Raw genomic sequence first — 24288 nt, forward strand, 5'->3', positions numbered from 1 at the left:
TTGACAACTACATGATTCACCTGGACCATGGTTCACTCGCATAAAACCTTGAGCCGTTCGTGAGCACCCTCTTGGCAGGTTTGTGTGCACTGCACAGGTAGGGTGTTGGGGTGAAGAGACCCATGTGTGGCCATGCCCGATAAGGGAAAACCTGCCTTAATAGGGTTGTGTGATGGAACCACGCATGCGTTTACCACACATGCTGGTTCCACGTGGTCTTAACCAGGTAAGTCTTAACCACGCATATGCCTTTACCACGCATGCCTTTACAACGAAATAGGCGTTGTTTAGGCATGTATGGCAAAGACATATCTGTGGTTAAGACTTGACAGGTAAGTCTTACCCCTCCGACCCCTGCCCCCACCCTGAGTCCTAAAACTACCCCTCTTCCTCGTGAAAACCAACCCTTTCCCCTCCGCGCCCTAAAACGTCTCTGCCCCAGTCCCAAAAACTACCCTGAACCACCTAAAAACTAACCACGTCCCCTCCAGCCCTAAAAACTTCCCTCCCTCCAAGCCATAAAAGTTACCCGCCCTCCCCTAAGCGCTAAAAATTACCCCAACCCTACCCTAGTGCCTAAAAAATCCCCAAAACCTACCCCAGCCCTGAAAACAATCCCAGCCCTGAAATCTACCCCAACCCCTGAAAACAACGTCAACCCCCAGGCTCTGAAAACTACCCCCCCCCCAGCCAGGAAAACTACTCCGACCCCTCCAGCCCTGAAAACTCCCCCGACTCCCCCAGAACTGAAAACTAACCCTACCCTCCCCAGCCCTGAAAACTTAGCTACCCCCCTAGCCCTGCAAACTACCTCCTAAACCATACAAACTACCCCCCCCCCCCCAAAACCCAGCCTCAGCCCCACTTATCTCACCTCATCCTCTGGCTCGCCCGATCCTTCCTGGTTCTGCCCAGCAGGTAGACTGCACACTGTCTTAACCACACATATGCAAGGTTAAGGCATATGCGTGGTTATGGCCAGCGTGGTAGCACTTGTGTTATCGGAACACGCGTGGCTGAGCCCGCTTTGTTCCGACTGTTTCCCGCCCTAATAGGAGTGGAGCATGTGTCACCTGCCACTGTTGCCCATAATAAAAGCTAGAGTTGAATGCAATTTCAGTGTTCTTGGAGAGCTTTTTTAATTAACATTTGAATATCAATATAAATTAATGCTTTTCACAGTGTGTGATTCCATGGTGAGCTTTCACATCAGTGCATTTGCTACCAGCTGCTTCGTGTCCTAATACAGTCTATGTGGATTACACATAAGTGGCTTTGGGGAAGGTACTCTGACCTGCCAGGTTTGTGTGCACTTTGTAGGTAAGGTGCTGGAGTGAAGGGACTTGATTGTGGGGTTTGTATATTTTGCCAGTGCACAGAGGGAGTTTGTGTCTGATTTTTGGGCCATTGAGGGCCCCTCTGTGCTCACATAACTGAACAGCATTGGCAGGTCTTCTGCTTGGGCCTCTCTTGAGCTATGCCATCAACATGAGTGGCTGTACTCCTGTGTGGACTTGCTTGTGCAGTGTTGGCAGTGTATTCTGGTCCTTCCTGGGCTTTGGTAATGAGTGGTTTTGTGATTACATCTTTAGGCGTGTTACTGAGTGGAAGGCTCTGCAGGAGAGAGGGTGCTGGGATTTCAGAGAGGTTCACCTCTTCAAGGAGAGGCTGCTGTTCGGGGCTTATATTCTCAGAAACCTTATGTGCTGTAGTAAATGCTTGTCCAAAGTCTCCTGTTATGTTCTGTAAAGTTTTTCCTTCCATGAGACCTGAGGTCTGTACTTGAACAGACTCCTGGATGCTCGGGATCAGTCCCTGGATGGATGACTGTACACTTGAAATTGGCTCTTGGATGGATGACTGACAATTTTGGATCTGTCCTTGGATAGATGTCTGTAAATTTGTGATTGGCTCTTGGATGGATGCCTGAAGACTTGGGATCTGTCCTTGAATGGATGTTTCCAGACTTAGCATCTCTCCTTTAATGGATGTATGTAGGTCTGAGATTCGGTCTTGAGTAGATGCTTGTAGACCTGAGAACTGTCCTTCGATGGTTGATTCCGCACTTAAAATGGATTCTTTAATAGATGTCTGAAGGTTTGGTAACTCTCCTTGAATGGATGCTGCTAAGTTTGAGACTGGCTTTTGAATGGTTGCCTGTAGGCTTGGGGCCTGCTCTTGGATGGATGACTGTATTGTTGATATTGGTTCTTGCAGGGAAGCCTGAAGATTTGGGATCTGTCCTGTTATAGATGTCTGCAGGTTTGTGACTGGCTCTTGGATGGATGCCTGAAGACTTGGGATCTGTTCTTGAAAAAATGCTTCAACGTTTGAGATAGGCTCTTGGATGGATGATTGAAGTTTTGGGATCTGTCCACCAATGGATGACTGTAGAGTTAATATTGGATCTTGAATGGATGCTTGTAGACTTGAGATTGGCTCTTGAATTGATGCCTGAAGATTTGGGATCTGTCTATGCATGGACGCTTGCAGGTTTGAGACCGGCTCTTCGATGGATGCCTTAAGATTTGGGATCTGTCCTTGAATGGATGCTTGTAGGTCTGAAATGGGCTCTTGGAGAGATGCTTGTAGGCTTGGGATATGTCCTTGTATGGATGACTGCAGACTTGATATTGGCTCTTGGATGGATGCCTGTAGACTTGGGAGCTGTCCTTGGATTGATGCCTGAAAATCTGAGATGTGCTCTTGGATGGATTCCTGAATATTTGACATTGGCTCTTGAACTGATGCCGTTAACTTTGGGATTTGCCCTTGTATCGATGACAGTTGTTCTACGGATGCTGAAATCTGTTCTGGAAGTTCTCCAATTTGCCCCTTGAGTGAGATCGTCTTCTTCTCCACAGTTATTTTCGCTTGATCTTCTGAAACCATGGAGATTGCTGGCTTTTGTCCAACGGTGGATAGTGTTTCTTCTACAAAAGTGGTAATCTTACCTGGGACTGCTACTGCCTGTCCCATGAGTGTTGATGCATCCACTGGAAGATCACCCTGAGAGTCTGTTTGCTCAGGCAACCTGCCACTTATGATCTCCTGAACAGCTTGTGTGTGATCCATTCCCTTAAAGGTATGTTGTGTTTCATGGCTAGCAAGCTCCATCACATCTAAATGGCCACTTCCAATACCTTTTGTGTGTCTCTTGAGAGGTTCTTCTGGACACTCCATGTTGTGTGGAGCATCATTGGAAACATATCCTTCCAAAGCTTTCACCAGAACCTCTTCCCCATCGTCTGTGATCATGACTCGCTCAGCTCGTAATACTGTACCCAGTCCTGCACTGGGCTCTGCTGCCCCCAACGTGATACCTTTTGATACAAGGCTGATATACCCATTGTCAGCCTTCCCTTCTGGAAGTTGATGAGCCCTAGTACTGTCAAGATCTACATCCACTGTGCATGTTTTCCCTTCAGAGAATGCTGTGGTGGACTCTGACACAATTTGTGACTCCATTAGTCTATCTAGGCAGATTTCTGGAGCATTTAGGTTCAAAACATGACTATTGGACTCTTCAAGAAGCTTCTCTGTATTTCTATTGCTTACTCCAACCTCTATTCCATTCTCCATCTGGACTTGTTCTCTGTGATCTCCATGGATCTCCATCTTGTTTGCTGAAGCAGCTTCTAAGTGCTTCTCAGTGTTTTTACCCTCTGATTCTATATCCATTTGTCCATGAACAATTGAGCTTGTTCGAATCTCCGCTTCTTTCAAGGACAACTCTGCCATTGGCTCTTTCTCTAAGGAGTTAGCCATTAATCCGTTGGTTTGTGCATGAAGAATCTCTTCTTGGGCTGTCCCCCCATGAAGTGGCCGAACAGTATTGTTGTCACCTTTTTCGCTGTTGTGCACTGATGACTGAGCTAAAAGAAAAAACAAATGAGATCTTAGTAAGGCAACTGAGACATTCTCTTCTATCTCATCTAAGATTTGTGTACCACCCCACGGGCCAGCCACTCTTCCAATCCATCTTATAAATTTAGGAGTAACAGGAAGATTAATTAATATTACCTCTTTCTTGAGGATAAAATCAGAATCTGAGGCCAGATTGTCCAGCCATTTGCATGTGTAAAACAAACTTCCGCTTACTTGGACATTTTTAAATTTGAATTTGCATTTCCAAATCTGTATGCTCAAAAGTACAATAACGCCATCACTAGGTAATATTATGTGGCAGTACGATTGCTCCTATGGATGGGGAGTGGGAGTTACAGGGCCTAGATGCCCCTAAACGTTGTATGTTTTGGGTATGCACACATCACTTTCCTGGCCAATTACCACCTTAGAAATGGTCAGAGACTTATACCTTTTCTTTTCCAGGGACCAGATGTGTTATGTTTATTGTGATTGCGCTATTGCTTTACCTGCATTGTATCTACTCTTCTGGTCTCGCGACTTGCCTTGCGCTGTCTCTCCTGCCCCAAGCCCATACCCAAGTGTTCTATGACATCCACTCGTTCCTTGGTAGGACCTTGGCCATGGGTGACGGTTGAGGTGACAGTTAGGCTAAGCTTCTGTACTGAGAGGACGCCCTCACTGGTGTCAGTGGCATTCTACAATAAGGACGGTCTACTCACAGAATGTCTACGTGCATTCTTTACAATTTTGGCGACGAGGATGGGATGATTATTCTCAAAATTAGTGGGGGAAAAGATGCCTTTTTCCACTGGGGACAATATTTCATTTTTGTAAAGAATTTTCCCATGTGTAACGCTACACTAAGCACAATTACTCATGTGCAACCACCAACGATGTTGAGGAATCTTGGACAGTTTGGACTGTTGCAGCATCCCAAGTGTGTTCATGGAATACTTTGAGAATTCCAAAAATTTGAAAATCCGCACTCCTAGAGTAATGCAAACCTGCGTGTGAGGGTAGTAAAAGGAAAGGGAACTTTAGGAATGTGGGGAAATGCTCCCTTTCCATAAGAAAAGGTGCTTTGATTCCAGTTCTTCCTGGTTAGTGTACTTTTAGTTGACAACGGATTTTCTCTTGGAAGACACCCCAGTAATTTGAAAATGAGATGATCTGATATGTGGATAATAGATACATAAAGTAGCATTAAGGATAATTGTCATAACTATTACTTTCAATGCTTGGAACCCGCCAAAGTGTTTCATGAAGTGCTGTATACAAAATATTTTTTATCACAATCTTCATTTTGAGCCTAAACTACTGACTGAAAATTGATCACCACTTGGTGAATCCAAAGCTTGAACCCCTGTCAAAAACAACATGCCCGCAGAGAGTCCCATCATAATTGAAAAGAATGCATCGACCCTGAATAAGATAAAAAACAACTTTCTGTTCACAGACACAGTAACCGTGTTCTTTGTCAACTGCCTCGAAAATTACGAAGAAATTGATAACGCAGATAACCGAGTTGACAACTCAGTTATCCTGATAAGATCCTTCAATGCAAGATATTTTGCAATTTAAAAGTTCTTAGACATTGAGAAAAGCTTTGACACCGTAACCGCCTTAAGAGAAGCCTCAAATGCTGGGAATAACAGAGGGCTTTTTTCCCCAGAGCGAAAGCTCCACTCAGGCACCGTGCGGTGCTCACCAAAAAGACAACAACCTCAGAAAAGTGACCATAGAGATGATCTGCGGATCAAAGTCTTCAACAGTGACTGGTCCCTTTAGAGTTCCGACCACAACACCCTGCTGGAGACACTACATTTAATAGAGAAGTGAGGAGAAGAGGGTACATAGATATGACCATTTATACAAGAAACTACAGGCATCCCAAATTTTAGCCTGGATAATATAACTGAAATACACCACATTACTGAGGTAACAGTTGCTTTTTAGAGGACTTATGGTCAGGCTGACAGGTGGAGCAGGGATTAGGTGCCTGTGTGTGCAAAGCAAGAAGGCTAGTAGTTGCCAGGTGGCTGTGCACCAGAAAGATCAATGATTTTGCAGAGCTGTACTGTCTGGAGGGGTCCTTTGGGCAAGACTGTTGGAAACGTATTGAACTTTAAAACATGATGCCACCAGAGCGGGCCTGCATTATTTTGTTTTGAAATTGTATTTGTATGAAGCAGTATTTGGGGGGGGAGGGTGGGCCTGGATTGTACATAGTGTTAAGAGATTGGTAAAGGCCAGAGGCCTTATCAGTTCCCTGCTAAAAGTTATGTCGGATTTGTTAGGTGTGCCCAGCGAGGTGCACAGCCTGATGACGAAGCATGCCACCTTTGGTGGGTGAAATCGTGTGCTCCTAAAAAGAGGTATTCCTTGATGACCAAGTGGGTCTAGACCCTCAGTGTAGGCTTTGGATCCCCCTTTTTTTCTCACAACGGAAATTAGCACTTTTGATTAGCTGAACTTAAGAATACTGCAGCTCTCCAGGCAGTGCTATATGGTTGTTAACCACTCATTTGTTCGGTAGTGCGCCACATCGGACATGGCCACTTCCTCTAAACCAGTAGACCATTATGGAATGCTGTTGCCCATAGTGTATCTTTATTTTACCATTTTAAGATAGCCAACACATTGTTTATAAACGTAGCAGCCATACTGGTACTCTATAACAACTATAGACTATTTACCACACATTGTCAAGATGGACCCTTGCTGCTTTGTTTAGTTTTGTTATTGCAAGCATATGCCCGCTTTGTTTAGGTGACAGCATGTTTTATTTGTCTACTTATATTCTTTTAATCAAACTTGCATATGTTTGTTTTATTGCGCTTGTGTCGAGGGCGAATACAAGAATGAATTAGGAGAGGGTGAATGGAGTGAAAATATGAGCGACAGAGTGCATGTATGATTGCTTATTGAATGCCTCAAAGATACAAAAGGCACTTTAATTCATGAGCCCAACCTACTGCATTGCAAATGCTTGTTTCGGTGTGGGGCTACAGCCAGCTATGTGCTAATGAGTTTCATAATGCTGTGCCGTAGATAGGGAGTGATACATGCCTTTCACTAAGCAATATGTCAGCAGTGAAAAGGTTCTAGAAATGTTCTACATTGGAAACATAATGCATGGCATTCTGCTGCCACCATGTGTTCATTGTTGATATCGCAGGCATGCAAACTTGACGCATGGGGATGTTAAATTCTAGTTGAACAAGCATTTACAATGCAACGGGCTCGCCTTTGCAAAAGTTAGAGCTATTGGCATTGTAAATGACAATTTTTTTATTTATGTGTTGGTTTTAAAAACAGATTAATAAATGGCATTGTCATTTAGCAAGATGGCCGCAGGGGTAGTGAGCTCTGAAACCGAGCTCCCGGCTCAATTGAAAACCACCTAAATAGAGCCCCCCCTAGCGCTGCCCAACACCAGGAGCGCGACCGGAGCCCAAGACGGTTAAGTGCAGCCTGTCCCGCTATCGGCAAGCAGAGTCCTGCCGCCTGATCACGCTCACTGGTGATCGGCGCCCCTCTGCCTTCCTCGCTAGGACACTCACCCGCTTGTCGCCGACCGCTGCCGGATCCATCATCAGCGCCTGCACCAGGAACCATGAACGCCTCAGGCCCGCTCAACACTGAAGAAAAAAGTCCCTTCACCGGAGCTCCGTGACTCCCGCCACTGCCAATCCCCGCGCCTGTCTTCAAAATGGTGGCCAAAGAGGACGTCGCCTGAACGGAGCCCCCACCGGAGCCGCTTTTTTCCACCCTGTAAGCTCACTGACTATTATGTGGGCGCCAAGCTACAGCCCCGACTGCCATTAAAAGAAAAAAGTCCCTTCACCGGAGCTGCTTGATCCCCGCCGCAACAGACCCCCCGCCTGTCTTCAAAATGGCGGCCAAAGAAGACGTCGCCTGACCGGAACCTCCACCGGAGCCGCCTCTTCCACCCAGAACGGTACCGACCGTTACGTGCGCGCCAAGCTACAGCCCTGATTACCTTTGAACTGAAAAGAAAAGTCTCTTCACCGGATCCCTGTGTTGCCCGCCGCCGACCCCGTGCCTGACCTCAAAATGGCGGCCAAAGAGGACGTCGCCTGACCAGAGCCTTCACCGGATCCGTTTCCTTCCTCGCTGTGAGGTACTGGCTGCTAAATTTGTTTGGGGCGCCAAACAGGGGGGCAACGGGACGTCCTTTTCCCATCATTTATAAGGAGATATAGAGGCCGCTTGCCCTATCTTGTCAGCATACGTGCCTGACCCCCCCCCAAAAAAAAGGCGACCCGAGAGGTCCCCTCCTGACCGGTGCCCACGGGTAGCCTCCTGCCACCCTTTCCGAGCCACCGGCTGCATCGGAGATCCACAACATGGGGCAAAGAGTTCCCCTCCCCTCCATCTCGGCAGAGGCACCTAGTCTTCTTGCCCTGCCTCGACCACCACCTACACGCCTGTCCTCAAATTGGCGGCCAAGGAGGACCTCTCCTGATCAGAGTCTCCCTCATACACCATTCCCATGGTGCTAGCTTACAAGGGTTCAACTGTCAATCAGAGACTGGTTACCTGCAAACTCCTAAGCAGAATCACCTGGGCTATAGGACCCCCCTCTGCTTGGAGCATCACCCTCCTCGCTCCACGGGAATCCCACAGTTCGCCACCCTGGCTGCCTGCCCGGAAAGGACATTAGACCGGTTGCTCCCGACTTCTGTCGCCCTGGATCTACCTCTACCTGTGAACTTAAGCCCTCAACACCGCAAGCCTAGCAAAGTGACCCCTCAGCCATTGATCTCCAGACACATTGCCCCACAGGATCCCAAGTCTCGTGTCCTGATGAACCGCGCTGACTCAAAACCCTAATTCAGCCTGTCGCCTGCTCTCTGGGCCACCCAAGCTCCAAGCTCCACACCGTAACTTAATCAGGCTCCCCCCTCCACTACCCTCACGATGGCCTGGGACCAGCCTCCCCCTCCTCCACCAGTCCCACTTGCCCACCTCAAACCTCACAGTCGGAACTCCTTCACCATCAGCTCCCCCCCCCCCCTCCTCTCTACAAAGCTGCGACGCACTTTCAAGCAATAACTCATCCGCAAACATAAAGAAACCCTAATCATTGACATCTACCACTCGGCCTCCAAAGGACCGATGAAGATGGATCTAATATTCCACACTGAAAGACCTGAATATTGGGTCTCCACGATCAGAACGCCGATGTTCATCGCCAAAACTACCTCCACTCCTCATAGCTGCAAATTAACCGCGATTCTCCCGTTCAGATCAGTTGGTAGAGGCTATACAACCGTGACTATCTTCACCAATGGCACAGTCCTCCTCCAAGCCAACAATGAGAACCTGGAAGCTTTCGACTCCCTATTTCCCTCACTTAGGTCAGCCCTCCCTACCCCTCCTCACCTCGCCTCAACGCCCTCACCGACCACTCCCCTAGTTAACAGAGAAGACCTCGACACGCCCCTTCTCGATCCATACACAGCCCGACAGGCTCCCCCTCCCCCCGCCATATCTCATCCCCCACGCTCAGCCATCCACCACCAACAGGAAACTCAATTCTCACCCCCTACCCCTCCCTCCAACCACCTCACCTCCCCCAGCCACAGCCACCGACCACCTCCTACGACAAACACCTCCCTGTCAACAGGCAGCCCCCAGCCAACGAGCCTCCCCTCGAGTCTCCCCCCAACTCTCAAACCTCCCCTGTCTAATCCTCCTCCTGTCCCTCTCCCTATCTCTCCCATGTCTAAACCTCCTCCTAGCCCTCTCCCCACCCCTCCCCCGCCCTCTACCCCGATCCCTATCTCCCAACCCATCCTCTCGAACCATAACCCGCTCGGCCCCACTCCAGATGCCCAAAACCCCTCCCTTGATTCCATAACAATGCAGCTCACAGCCCTTGAAAACCAGGTTGACACTATCACCCAAGGCTTAATAGAAATCCTCTTTAACCTCGGTATAGCCTGTAATCCCCACAAACCCCCTCCCCGAACCCCCCTCCTCGCCAACGCCAACATCACCCAGGGGCCCACAGAAGCCCTCAGTGCCCAGCCTATCGATCCCTATCCCAAGGTCCTGGGTTCCAGTCCTAAAAAATCCGAATCAACCAGAGCCCCATGCACCAGGCCCTTGACCTCAATCTCATCTTCCACCCTAGCGGGCTCAAAACACCTGACCTCCAGGCCGCTTAGATCAGAAGCTCCTATGTCAGACAGGGAAGCAGCCTTACTAGCCGGTACCTACGACTCTCCCATTTCAGATTCACCTAAATCCAAAATCCAAGTAATCACAGGTCACCGGAAAGATCTACCCACTTTCAAACGACAGAGATTACCAGTCCTCACCGCTATACCTAGAGAGGCTAAAGACAAAACCACCAGCAATCGGGAGAAAATCACCAACTGCCTCCTAATCAATTGCAGATCGGCCTCACTACACGCAACGGACTTAGCCGAAGCTATCCTCACCCATGACATTGACGTTGCGTTCCTCACTGAGACCTGGCTAAATAAGACATCTCCTCCCTGCCTAGACATGCTGGTTCCACCTGGTTTCTCCCTCATCTCCAAAGACAGGATAGAACAACGAGGAGGTGGGGTCGCTATCATCCACAAGGACAGCTGGAGCATCACAGAAACCTCCTCCTTCGAGTACGACTCATTTGAATGTCTATCCGCTGTCCTCAAGACCAAAGACAACGACTCTCTACTGTGCCACCTACTCTATCACCCCCCGGGCAGAAACAATGAGCTTGGAGAACAACTATCCAACCTGATTGCACAAGACGCACTCGGCGATTCCTAAAACTTAATTCTTGGTGACTTGAATCTCCGGTGGAACGAAACTCATAACCCTCTAATCAGATCGCTATCCAGCCTCCTCGCTGATAACAACCTTACTCAACACTGTACTGAGGAGACACATTAAAAAGGAGCCACACTGGACACCATCATTGCACAAAAGAATTCAATCACGGTCAACCACATACTTCCCGTTGACTGGTCAGATCATCATATGATCTTATTTCACATCAATCACCCCACCATCCCGCTTAAACCTCCTCAAGACCCCCCTAAATGGTCGAGAAACCTCTCCCAAGTACCCCAAGAGATCCTAGAAGGGCAGCTAAGTTCACTTCTTCCAGACAACTCTCTGCACCTCTCGACCAATGATCTCATCGACCACTATAACTCCGAGCTAGTCTCCATTCTCGACAATCTAGCTCCTCTAAAGCTCAAAAGAAGCTGTGCCACCCAATCTAGAACCTGGTTCAACGCGGACCTCAACGCAGAAAGAAGAATCCTGAGAGCCAAAGAAAGAAAGTGGAGAAACAACCCAACCGCCATCCTTCGCTTACAACTAAAAACAGCTCGTAGGAAGTATAACAACCATATAAAAAACAAGAAATCCAGCTTCTTCCGAGAGGCTCTAGCCAATTCCAAAAACAGACTGAAGGAGCTCTACAACATAATCGGACATCAAACATCCAAGCCTCTGCCCCCACCCCTGCAGGCGTCCGAAGAACTATTCGATAACTTCGCCAGCTTCTTCAACGATAACGTCTTAAAAATCGAATTATCTCTAGACATCAACAACTCACACCTCCAGAAGAGCAACTCGGCTATCCCAGAGGCCCTTCCATCCGGCTCCTCTCCTCTCCTTTGGCTAAGCTTTCGCCCCGTGCAGGAAACAGATAATCTCGTTGATCTCGACCTCCAAACCATCAGCACACATCTCAGACCCCATTCCTCCCTCACTAATCAAAAAAATGAAGCTCACCTTAGCACCTATCTGGGGCAAAATCATAAACAGCTCCTTACAAAGCGGAGTGGTCCCCGATTGTCTAAAAATGGGACAAGTCACCCCTTTGCTGAAAAAACCCGGTCTTGACTCAATTGACTTGAACAATTTTAGACCGATATCTAACCTCCCTCTGCTCGCTAAAACACTGGAACGCTGCGTACTCCTGCAATTGACGCATCATCTGGACAACATCAATCTCCTGGACCCCCTCCAATCCGGCTTCAGACAAGGCCGCAGCACAGAAACCGCGATGCTGAACATCATAGACGACATTCATGGTTCTCTTGACGCAGACAAGTGCTGCCTCCTCATACTCCTTGATCTATCTGCAACTTTCGACACGCTGGACCATAAGCTCCTCATCAAGACTCTGCAAGTAAGAGCTGGCCTCGGCGAGGTAGTTCTCAAGTGGTTTTCCTCCTTTCTACATAACCGCTCGCAAATAATAAAAATGAAGAACTTCACCTCCGAAACCCAGCAAGTCAACAAGGTTGTCCCCCAAGGATCAGTACTTTCTCCTCAGCTCTTCAACATCTATATGGAACCGCTCGCCAAACTACTCAGGAATGCCAACATCCACTTCCACCTCTACGCGGATGACACGCAGATCTACCTGGAAACCTCTTCTGTTAATGACATCCACAGACTAAATGATGTCCTAAATGATGTTCAAGATTGGCTGACAAAGAATCACCTGAAACTCAATCCCGACAAGACTGAAACTCTTCTCATCTCGATCAAAGAAGACAACCCTCAAATCATCGAGTGTCTGAAGTCGATGGATGCTCTTAAAGGTACTCTCACGCTAGCTGACTCAGTAAAATCTCTGGGTTTCACCCTAGACCCCAAACTAACCTTGACAAACCACATTAAGAACTCGGCAAAAAGTGCATTCTTTAACCTCAGACTTCTGAACAAAATCAAACCTTTCATTCCCAACAAGGACCTCAAACTAGCCACGCAATCTCTAGTTCTATCAAGACTGGACTATGGGAATTCAATCCTAACAGGCATCCCCAAATCGCACCTGGCCCCACTAAAAACAACACTGCATGCGGCAGCGAGAATGATCACAGGATGCAAAAAATCTGACCACATCTCCCCAGCACTCAAAGAACTCGAATGTCTCCCTGTGGAAATGCGTAGTACCTTCAGAACGGCCTGCCTAACCCACAAGGCCCTCCATACCGGAAAACCAGAATACTTGGCAAACAAGCTCAAAAAAGCAGGCCAAGCTAGAAATTTGAGAAGCTCTAACTCCCTGCTGCTCATCCTACCAAAAACCAGAAAGAAGAAAACTGCGGATCGCTCCTTCACAGGAAATGCCCCCAAAATATGGAACTCCATCCCCCCGCACATCAGAACCATACCGTCCAATGCGGAATTCAAGAGCCAACTCAAATCCTTGTTCCTTATCCGTTCCCTATGTCGTGGGTAACTAGGATCAGCAAGCATCCCCAGAACTATGTGGTATCTCTGTATCCGATTACCAAGAAGTCTTACTGTACGAACTTTTCCTCCTTCCAAATTGTCTTTCGTTGATCGCCTTTACTTGTTACGTGTCTTGTTGTTCACCTTTTCATTCCTTTTACTGTAAAGCGCTCTGCTACCTTCGGGTCTTGTTAGCGCTATAGAAAACTTCTAAATAAAATAAATTAATAAATAATTTACAATGCCAATAGCTTAATCTCTCGCAAATGCGAGACCTATTGCATTTGCATCCACACACACAAACAGAGCCACACACAAACACATGGAGCTCGTGGATGTGGTGGTGGATGTGGTGGTGGTGGTGGATGTGGTGGTGGTGGTGGATGTGGTGGTGGTGGTGGTGGTGGTGGTGGATGTGGTGGTGGTGGTGGTGGTGGTGGTGGTGGATGTGGTGGTGGTGGTGGATGTGGTGGTGGTGGTGGATGTGGTGGTGGTGGTGGATATGGTGGATGTTGTGGTGGTGGATGATGTGGTGGTAGATGTGGTGATGTGGTGGTGGTGGTGGATGTGGTGGTGGTGGATGTGGTGGTGGTGGATGTGGTGGTGGTGGATGTGGTGGTGGATGTGGTGGTGGTGGATGTGGTGGTGGTGGTGGATGTGGTGGTGGTGGTGGATGTGGTGGTGGTGGATGTGATGGTGGTGGTGGTGGATGTGATGGTGGTGGTGGTGGATGTGATGGTGGTGGATGTGATGGTGGTGGTGGATGTGGTGGTGGTGGATGTGGTGGTGGTGGATGTGGTGGTGGATGTGGTGGTGGTGGATGTGGTGGTGGTGGTGGTGGGCGCTATCTACGCATCAGGTGCTGCCTATTCGGATCCCAGGGCTGCATTCCTGCCCCTAGCTCTGCTGGAGAGTACTCGCCCACCCTACCCTGCCTCATCCTCTCACATCGCCTACTCTCTACTTCGAGGAGCACCACATTGGGCTCTATTCTGATTATATACGAGGAGGAAGATTAAAACAAAGAAACAAGAGCAAATGGGGAAAGCAAGATTTAAACACAGAGTCACACACACACAGAGCCACACATACACACACACAGAGCCACACACACAGAGCCACACACACACACACACAGAGCCACACACACAGACCGAGCCCCCCCCACAGACAGAGCCCCCCCACACACACACAGACAGACAGAGCCACACACAAGCACAATGAGGGAACAAGGGGCAGGAAAGCAAGCACAACGAGGAAACAGGGGGGCAGGAAAGCAAGCACAATGAGGGAACGGGCAGGAAAGCAAACCCAACGAGGGAACAGGGGTCAGGAAAGCAAGCACAACGAGGGAACAGAAAAGCAAGCCCAACGAGGGAACAGGGGCAGAAAAGCAAGCACAACGAGCCACACACACACACACAGAGCCACATACACACACACAGAGCCACACACACACAGAGCCACACACACACACACAGAGCCACACACACACACACAGAGCCACACACACACACAGAGCCACACACACACACAGAGACACACACACACACACACACACAGAGCCACACACACAGACAGAGCCATACACACACACACACACACACAGACAGAGCCACACACAAGCACAACGAAGGAACAAAGGGCAGGAAAGCAAGCACAACGAGGGAACAGGGGGCAGGAAAGCAAGCACAACAAGGGAACAGGAGGCAGGAAAGCAAGCACAATGAGGGAACAGGGGGCAAGAAAGCAAGCACAACGAGGGAACATACACATACATCATACACGTTCATAGTCCGTTCATACGTTTAATACTACATGCCACCAGCACACAGCTCTGGTAGACACATTTAAGTTTCTGAAACAAGCAAGTGGTCAGTACTCACCGTAACACCATACTTGAGTGCCAGATCCGGCAAAGTGTCCCGCCGAGGCTTGGGGCTCAGGGGAGTGTGGGCCGGGGATCCACAGGGAAGGAGCAGCCGTGTGCAGGGACTGTTGTGCCCGGATACAGGGGACGGGTGCAGGAGTCTTTTTGAAGAAACTGCGTGTGCAGCAGGGTCCGCGTGCCGGAAGTCTGCCAGCAGAAGCCCATGTGCAGGGAGGCCAGTCAACATCCCCTTCTGCTCGCTGCAGGAGGGACCTACTCCAGCCTGCGTCCCGCAGCAACTGCTCTCGGTGGCTGGAGGATGCCCTGCGAGGCAGCGCCTGAGGTGGCCACTGTTCTGTGACTTCTGCCGCTACTCGTGGGATGAGGACCCCTTACACTGGATGGGAGCAGGGGAGACCGCCATCGAGAATCTCACCAGCCAGGACCTTTAAACCCATACCGGAGCAGACACGGGCGCTAACTACACAAATGCCTCCGTCGTTGGAGTCCCGCTCGGGGGACTCGAAATAGCAAGAATGCCCCTTTCATTGGCAGGGCCCCATGGGCTCTAAACAAATACCCCCATGCGCATGGGAGTCCCGCTTCAGAAAGGGACTCCGACGCTGTGCCTCGCTCTCGCGCCCCCCTCCTCCCTGGCAGCTCCACTCACCGGACTACTTCCTGGAGGCGGCGGGGGACGCTGGCTGTCTCCTCAGTCTGCCGGAGCTCTCGACTTCTTGCGGGAGCCTCGGCAGATTCAGGGTGCTGCGGGCGGGGCTCTCCTTCACCGGAGCGTCGCTGGCGGCTGCACCTCTCCTTCGGCACCGGACGTACTGGGAGGCGGGGTAGGCTCCCGTACTCCCTCTCGCCGGCAACTTCTTTTCTCGCGGCGACGGCCGGCTCGGAGGGCGCGTAGCTCCACCCCCGGGCAGGGACACTTCCGGGTTGCGGTGGTGATTTTCAAACAGCAGAGAATGAGGGGTAAGCTCCCTCAAGGATGAAGATGAAAAGCGGGGTGGGCACCTGCTGTAATTTAAGATATCAAACGAGGTGGGCACCCGTATTGCAAAACTCGGCAAAATACGGGGTAGGCACCCGTGTATTTTAAATAACGCAGACACAGGGTGGAATGACTTTGGAAACTCAGGGAGAGGCGCTGGGGTCGGGTTGCAGCGAGTCAAACAAGCGAGCTCCGCCATGACACCACCACGTTTCTCCGAGGCGAGGCAGAAATGCCTCGGAGAAACGCACTGTCATTTTGGGATTCGGGGGCGTGTTTTTCGTTCTCTCCTCTTCCCATTGGCTGGAAGGTAAAATTCCAGCCAATGGGAAGAGGAGAGAAGGAAAAGAGAAAGAAACGAAAAAACACCCCCCCGAATCCGGGCTTGAACGGAGTGACGTCCCTCTCCTCCAGTGGCTGGAGCCAATGGAGAAGAGGGGCGGGTTCAAGCCCCCCACACTCTAAACATAAGATCTCCCCTGCGAGACTGCGCAAGTGCAGCCTACGCAGGTCTTAACCTAAAAACCATGTTGTCGTTTCCTTAAATCTGAGGCTAACACTAATGTGCGTCTGCGAGGCTGCTCGCAGGCGGGGATTCTGCCGAACTCCTTCCTGGGGAGGCTGACGTGTGCTCCCCAAGGTGTCAGAATGAAATATATGCCCCCCCACCAAGACAAGTGGATGATGTGGCAGGGTGTCTGGCCTTCAGTGATATCAGACCTGCGGGATCTCCATTAACCATCCTCTAAAAGACTCTCTTTGCGGGGTCGCAGAGCTCAAACACATCATGCAGTCGTGCACTGTTGCTTTTTGTTAGATCACTTCCTCCAGAGTCTGAGGAATGTTAAATACTAAGGGGTGTATTTATGTAATTGTAACACAGTGTAGTGCAGCAAACACTTTGAAGCGCTGCGCTGCGTGACAGGGAAAGGGCAGGAATATGCTATATTTATTATAATACAGTGCATTCTTGTCCTTTCCCCGGCGCTGGCGCGCAATGAGCTGCCTGGCACCAAAGCAGGCACCCTTGCACCATGGTGCAAAGGTGCCTGTGTTGCATGCAGGATTGTTTTTGTGCATGAAAGGGCACCATCCTGCATACAAAAAAATCCTGAAAGGCATTTTCCTCTTTCAAAGCGTGCTATAGAATGCAGCACACATAAAGGAATAAAGAAGGAGAAATAAAGATATTTCACTGTGTCACGCATCCCCTGAGAAGGCTTATCTTTATGGCACATTCCCAGGTCTATCAATGATGGTAAATCTGTGATGCGTCAAAATCCATGGTAGTTGCATGGGAAGACCAATGGAACACGTTCCCAGGGCAGAGTAACGCAGCACAGCAATTTGCGCTGCGTTGTTACTCCTGATTTATCAAGCTGCGCAGGGCCACACGAAGTGGCCTTGTGGGGCTTGATAAATTGCATATTAGGGTTTGCGTCACTCATCCACCATTTTGTGCGGTGCAAACATGACGCAAACCCTTGATAAATATGGCCTTCTGTGCAAAAGCGAAAAAGCATATTTAAATCAAAAAGTCCTGCTGCCCAGATAATATATATAAGAAGGTCCTGACATGCGGCTCACAACAAATTGAAGAAGCTCTACAACTTTTCAGCATCCCACTACCATCAGGACACTTCCTGGGCAAGTGGTCTAAAGGCATTATTGCTATCTACAAAGATGAGAAAACCCTCTACCCTGCAACTACAGGGGGATTGATATGTGTGCACAGTAATATAGGCAAATGTTCATTCAGTCCTATGAAGCAAAGAATGCTGAGGTTAGTAGCTCGTAGTAACATTTTACAGAGGAGTCATGCAGGTTTCCCTTCGAAACACCTAACCAGAGATCATATCTTCTTCATAACACAGACTCTTATCATTAAACTTGTTAAGAACATAAAGCAAATCATTGTTTGCTTGATTGACTTCTGAAAAGCATCTGATTCTGGCACATAGGACTAAACATAAACTTACTTCGATCTGGAGCAGAGGAAAATGATCAGCAGAGGCATGGCCAGGGTGGCCGTGCACACTACAGATGTGGGTGGCTCCAGTCCTATCGTCTCCCTGTGACCAGTGGAGGAGCAGCAACTGAGTCCCACGGCTTCCACAGGGGATTAGCTTCGGGGCGGGGGGGGGGGGGTTTGAGGTGTTACACCCCCCTAATAAATGTAATTTCAGATGAATTGTTGGGTACAGGTGCTTTCAGTCGGGTAAGGTGTCTGTCGGATTTCACCTGGGATTTTTGCATACATACACTGACAAAAACACACGCACCCTCTCTCATATCTGTTTTGAGAGTCCTAAACAATGTTTCTTATACAAAATATTGTGCTTCTCTCATTTAGTACTCCTTTTTTATCCGCATTCCTCTCCCTTTCACTGCCTCTTAAGCCTCACTCATATGCCCTGCTTGTCATATAATTTATTTGAACATTATATGCCACTATGATGGTCGGAAAATCTGATTCTCACACCCCTCCAAATCTTACTGACCAAGATACGCCCCTGGGCCTCCACCTTCGGCCGGTACCAAGCCGCTGAAATGCGCTACAGTGAGCACAAGGGCTTAAGGCTGTGTTCTGACACTACAACGTTTAGGGTAAGGACAAAAGTGAACTGACTGCACATTTCAACTTGTGGGGAATGTATTTGCTCCTGAGCCTAATTCATGCTCATGCCACAGTTTACTGGAGGGATGTCCTAAACAGGGTCATCCCAGGGGGTGGAGTCCGGGAGCCCCGGTCAGTCCTTTGGCCCTTGATTGGGGTCTATCTATGTGTGAATGAGTGTGTGTGTGTGTGTGTGTGTGTGTATGTGCGAGGGAGTGTGATGACTGGCCACTGCTCCTGGCATCTTTGGTGAGATTCCTGGCATTTCATGAGCCATCCATAAAAAGATGGGACCCACACTGAGTGGAATGCTATCCCTGGTTTACGTTTGGTAATTCTAGGCATTTTGGAGTCACCGGACAAGGGATGGGAAGCTAGCTCAGAGGGTTAACTGCTGCAGAGTGCAACCAGCAACTCTGGGGCAAATCCTGACAGGGCCAACTCAACCATTCAAAATATATGGCTCGCAAACACATGTCCCATTCAGTAGCTTATTAAAAATAATGTATAATGAAAGCAGCAAAGGATGATTCCGTTTGTAATGTGAGCTACTCCCTGGGGTAGTCAATATTTCAGACTTATGTCCCATTTCAGGGAGATGTAAAGATTAGGAAGACCCTTCGGGGAGACTATTTTAACTTTTTTGTTTTTGCCTCAAGGCCATGTCTTGCCTTTGGCGGAATCTTGGTTTCAGAAATGAGGATAAGCACCCCCTCTCCATAAAACACATGATTCTCAATCTTTCCACATACGCCTTTAAAAGTATGATCTGCCTGATAAACGATAGGACCCTGTCCACGTGCACCAGCTGCAGGAGGATCAGATATTAAACGTTTCAGCCAAAAGCACATGTTTTAAATTAATAACAATTCGCCCACCAAAGATTTCCATAAACTTAGGAAATGAAGAATGCATCAACAGGGACAGAGTAGCAAGTTTAAAAGAGGAATATATATAGCTTCGCATTGCTGCATTATTAAATGAAGTGTCACCTTGGAAGAGGGGTAAAAAGGTGAATGGAGAGACTGCAGTGGGTGTTGAATTCCTGGGGGAGTAATGCGATCACTGCAAACAAGCCTGCGCCGCCTTTTGAACGCTGTGCTAGTTGGACCCATTTATGTGCAATGTCATTATTTTTGTTATGTAGCGCTTCATACAATTTGGCCATTTCTAAGTGCTTTAAATAACAGGTGTTTTGGGGCCACCAAAGGAAAGACAGTGCCCAGCTTAGGCAAAGGTTGACCCTTGCATAGAGATGTAATGGAACTGAAAGGAAAGAAAATGTACAATTGTAGATTGAACCCATAGTAAATGATAGTCCAGTTAAAATTAGATTTCTTGAACTACCTGTTTACCTATGGCTTTTTAGACATTTTATTTAGAGAAATTGTGCAAAAATGAAATTTTTACCACCGTCTTCTCAAACTTATTTTAGGGCAGCTGTAACTCCATTTCTCCAGGGGTGGGTCAAGCTTTTTCGCTGGCACAGAATATTTTATGAGTGCCATTTCGAAACTTAAGCTTTTTTAACAAACTCATATTCAACATTTTTGTAAACCACACTTTTGAACTCGAGAGGAGACAGTCTCTTGAAACCTCCATGAACCAGTCAAACGTGCTCACTTGCTGAAAATTGGGGTTAGTGTTAAACGTTACCACTTCTTTCAAAGATCAACACGTGCAGATAAACTACTGATCATAGTGCCCACCTAAGAAGAGCCGTAGCACAATCGTAACCTCCTGGAAGAATACTGGGGAACACAGGCTCTGGAAATAAACTTAAGCACACACTTAAAAAACAGATTTATGACTTTCCAGAAGAAATCAAAGAGCAACAGAAGCAAGTTCAAATTATTTGCTATTGATGCACAAATTGGGTACATAATAAGCATATATTGAAGTTTTATACTGGCGTTGCGGCTATTTAAAGCAAAAGTCCTTTCTTGTTATGCCATAAAGAAACATTTATCATACTTCAATCCACCAAGAATATTAGTATTAAAAATGTCTGCCAGCATCATGTCCCCAATCGTTCTTTATGAGAGTAAATTGTGGGGCCTAGCACTAAAACAGAGTATACAGAATAGGGCCCATCCCCTACAGAAACGGTGCACCTGCAGTTCTATAAACAAGCTCTCTGTGTGCACAGAACGCCAGATGATGGCCACAGAACAGAAATGGAGAGATGTTCCCTGTTGCTCAAAATGAAGAAACAACTTATTCATTCCGCTGCCACTTCAGTGAGACGAATGCACTCCACTACCAGTGGATGAAAAACGAAGTAGCAAAACTCTCCCATGAATTCCTGAAAGGCTGCCTAACAGCCTTCGGTCCCTCAGGGGCATCTGCCTATAGACTGCTAAGATAGGAAACCACAAACATGAGGTTGAACTTGCCTAGACCTGGAACAGACCCATAGATGTACAATGTGCTTGGAGGCAACCCCGAGGCAACCACAAGAAGCTGCAATTCTAAGACCACTGCGAATAAACGGCATTCCCAATATTTCACTATGGTGGCACACAACACACAGGCAAAGACCAAATACAGAACTAGTGACCCCAAAGTGGCAACAGAGACTAACCTGCACAGATGGGATCACAAACTCAGAGGATTGCATTTATCAGAACAGTTACCCGGGAGAAGTAGAGGCTGCACGACACTTTCTCCTACACTGCCACATCTGAAAGTAATTCTGGACACTTACTTCCCTACATTCTCCAAGAAAATGGAGGTCTTTTCTAGTAAAATGGCCGAAAAAAATCGGCATCATCGTAGTAGAATTGACAGAAACAATGGAGGGAGCAGCAAAAAACATCTATGCATACTGCCAAAAGCGACAAAGACTTCATACCGCCTAGAAGAATAAACTTACCGGATGTGTCGGTCGCTGTGCTCTGCTGAAACAGAAAAGTACGAATATGATCAGAGATGGGAACATTGCATTTGATCTCTCAACCTACCACACTTCCCCCTTTAACCCTATTATGCCCTTGACCTCTTTATTATCTGGCTCTCTGACTTCTCCCTCTGTCGGCCCCCCCTCACCACATTCCCCAATTCCATAACACCTCATTCACGGGGCTTCCTATTCTACTGTTTTGATGGCCTTTCACCCCATTTACAACCCCAACATGGCCTGAGAGTTCCCCTGCTACACCGTAAACCCCTAGCTTGTCAGCTCCTGGCAAGCCATCCAATCACAAACCAGCTGGCTTCAACCCACCATGTCACAATCTCTCACCCAATCAGGCTCTGTTACCTTTCACCCTGACCGGATCAATTTCACTTCCAGTACAGTAGTTTATCTTGTTCTCACTGCTGTCATGTCCTTTCTCTCAACAGAATCTTGCGCGAACCTAGACAGGACTCCTGTGTCTTTTCAGAAGAATAGTAATGGGACTCTGGCAAATAGTGTTTTAACTGGTAAACCGCTGGAAAACCCATCTTTGATTCTATAGGGAACATAGTTATGACATTTTGTGAAGTGCAAGTGCCCCACGCCCAGGCTTACCTGGAGAGCAGTGTCCAGCGACTGTGCCGTGGCCTTCACGGGTCCTGCTGAACTGAAGGTGTGGTTTTCCAGCTGGCTCATTTGGCTCTGCAGACTGCAAAGGAGACTGTGGCAGTTAGGACCAAATAAGGCGGAAAGGCGGAGCAGAGACGCAGGCAAGACTGAACGGACAAGCATAACAGAAACAATATATAGAGATGGATAAGCAACCCAGACGCCATCTTGGATCAGAATGCAAGACATGTTGTTGACCTGCAGCGGACATCTGTTGCCTTAAATGTTTTGCCAAACCATGCCTGATCTCCCCCTCAGCCTGTCTGCTAAGCACTCTTTTTCTCCGAGTAGTGATTCCAGGTTCCAGAGTACTGAGGCTCCTGCTCTGACCTCTCCCTGCCAATGGAGGGAGGTCTGATGTAAAAAAGTTGCCTCTGTGTTGGCTTCCCATTGGCCACAACCAAGACGGCACCAAAGCTTGCGCCAAGTACATTAAATATAAATCTGCGTTCAAATAACAATTTGGCCATAAGGAAATTCATGTATGTATAGGCTACGATGATCTTTAGTTAGTGTGTAGGGTTAATGTATTGGTAGGATTGAGGGTACCAACAACCAAGTTTGAGACCTAACAACCGATTGGTTGTTCTTTTTCTTTTTGCTTCAGTTTCCTCTTTTACTCAGAAAATTGTTATTGATTTTCAAGAACATAAGCAGGTCAGACAGTCAGACTTAAATATAAAAGAATACATGTCATAGATCTATTTAGTCCATTTACACATCTTGTATGACAGTAGCAAGTAATCGAGTGATGTGTTAGTCGGGATCTTCTAATCGGGTAGTAGAGTAGAAGCTGCCTACAGACTACATTGTGTCCTGCCATGTCCTCCAAATCCTGGTTTGTTTCTGGGAGCATAACCTTGCTTTGTAGATAGCTTTCTCATGGACGAAGCTGCGGTGAATGCCTTGTTTATATTTTTACATTGTGGAAGGCACTTTGACCCTCCATTTTTTCGCTATATCTCTTTTTACAATTTGCGATCCTAAGATGATAAGTGTGCAGCTTGCTTTAGTGCCACCAAGCTTGTCCATAATTCCCAGTATGGCTACTAAGAGAGTTTATTCTAATTGCTGCCCAACCACCTTTCCTTCAGTTTCTAAATGCTATTCTGCTTAACATCAGCTTTGATTCTCACTTCTTTTCCAGTACAGAGTCCACTTTTCTCTTATCTGAGTCCAAGTCCAATTTTCATTTATTTAATGACCTCATTCATGAAAGTAAGTTACACTTTTGAGTAAGTTTATGCTTTGTAGTAAATTTGCTACTTTTTGTATTCACAAACCCAGTCTGTAATCTTATTACAAAAGTGTAAGTTACATGTCCCCACCCCTAGAGTAATGCAATTGGCTTACTCTTGTGTGGGTGGCATCCCTCTCTAAAACCCTCCCTAACCTTCCCTAAGCCCCTCTTATTGCGCTTTAACCCCATCGCCTTTAGTAGTAAGTCTCTCCTTTTTCCGCCCACTCTCCTGTGTCCCTAACACATTTACTACTAAAATCTGTACTTGTGTGTGAAACATATCTGAACTCTGGGCGGGAATCTTTGCACATGTAAGTGTAGGCAAAACATACATTTTGTTGTACGTTTTGAAGTACTACAAAACAAACTACAAATTGCAGTTTGATCATCAGGCCATGAGTACTGTTCTCCTAAACTGCAGGGTACACTATTCCTAGGTTTAATGTGTTTCTTTTTAACCATGCTCACGCTTTGTGTGCAATTTCTCAGAGCAGAGGGCTCGCTCGTTCTGCTTTTTCTTTTGCAGTCTGTCTGTGTTGCTTACACTCTCTTGGCCTTCATCGTTCAGCCTTTGTTGCACCCAGTCTTTTGACCTTCCTCTTGTAGCATATACTACTTGCAGTTTCTTGGATATTACAGCCTATCTTACTTGCAGTCTCTGCCTCTAGGCGTGCAGCTTGACAGCGTGCCATTCATCGGCTTTCTTCTAGAAGCCTATGTTGTCCCCAGCCTTGTGTCTGCATCTTTGTCTAGGTTCAGTTCTACCAATCAGTCAGTCAGTCAGTCAAGGATTCTTTATTTCGAATAATTAAAATCATAAAAGAGCAATAGAAACACATACATCCTAAAAACGGATAAAAATATATAAAATAATTAATATGCG

The 24288-nt window shown here is 47.6% G+C and overlaps 1 protein-coding gene across 3 annotated transcripts in view; it reads right to left on the reverse strand.

Annotated features, from left to right (window-relative positions):
- Positions 1-1114: 1114 nt before the first annotated feature.
- Positions 1115-24288, reverse strand: part of PALM3 (paralemmin 3) — a 163320-nt gene continuing 140146 nt past the window's right edge. For 2 of the 3 annotated variants that reach the window (XM_078685679.1, XM_078685687.1), the window contains 3 exons: positions 22112-22205; positions 21473-21497; positions 1115-3875 (listed from right to left, as the gene is read on the reverse strand). In XM_078685679.1, coding sequence (XP_078541805.1) covers positions 1426-3875; positions 21473-21497; positions 22112-22205 — 2569 coding nt within the window. In that variant the 3' untranslated portion in view covers positions 1115-1425. The remainder of the gene's footprint in view (positions 3876-21472; positions 21498-22111; positions 22206-24288) is intronic. The other variant, XM_078685681.1, reaches the window with a different exon arrangement.

This window comes from Lissotriton helveticus, chromosome 1_1, assembly GCF_964261635.1.
Source record: "Lissotriton helveticus chromosome 1_1, aLisHel1.1, whole genome shotgun sequence".
NCBI lineage: Eukaryota > Metazoa > Chordata > Amphibia > Caudata > Salamandridae > Lissotriton > Lissotriton helveticus.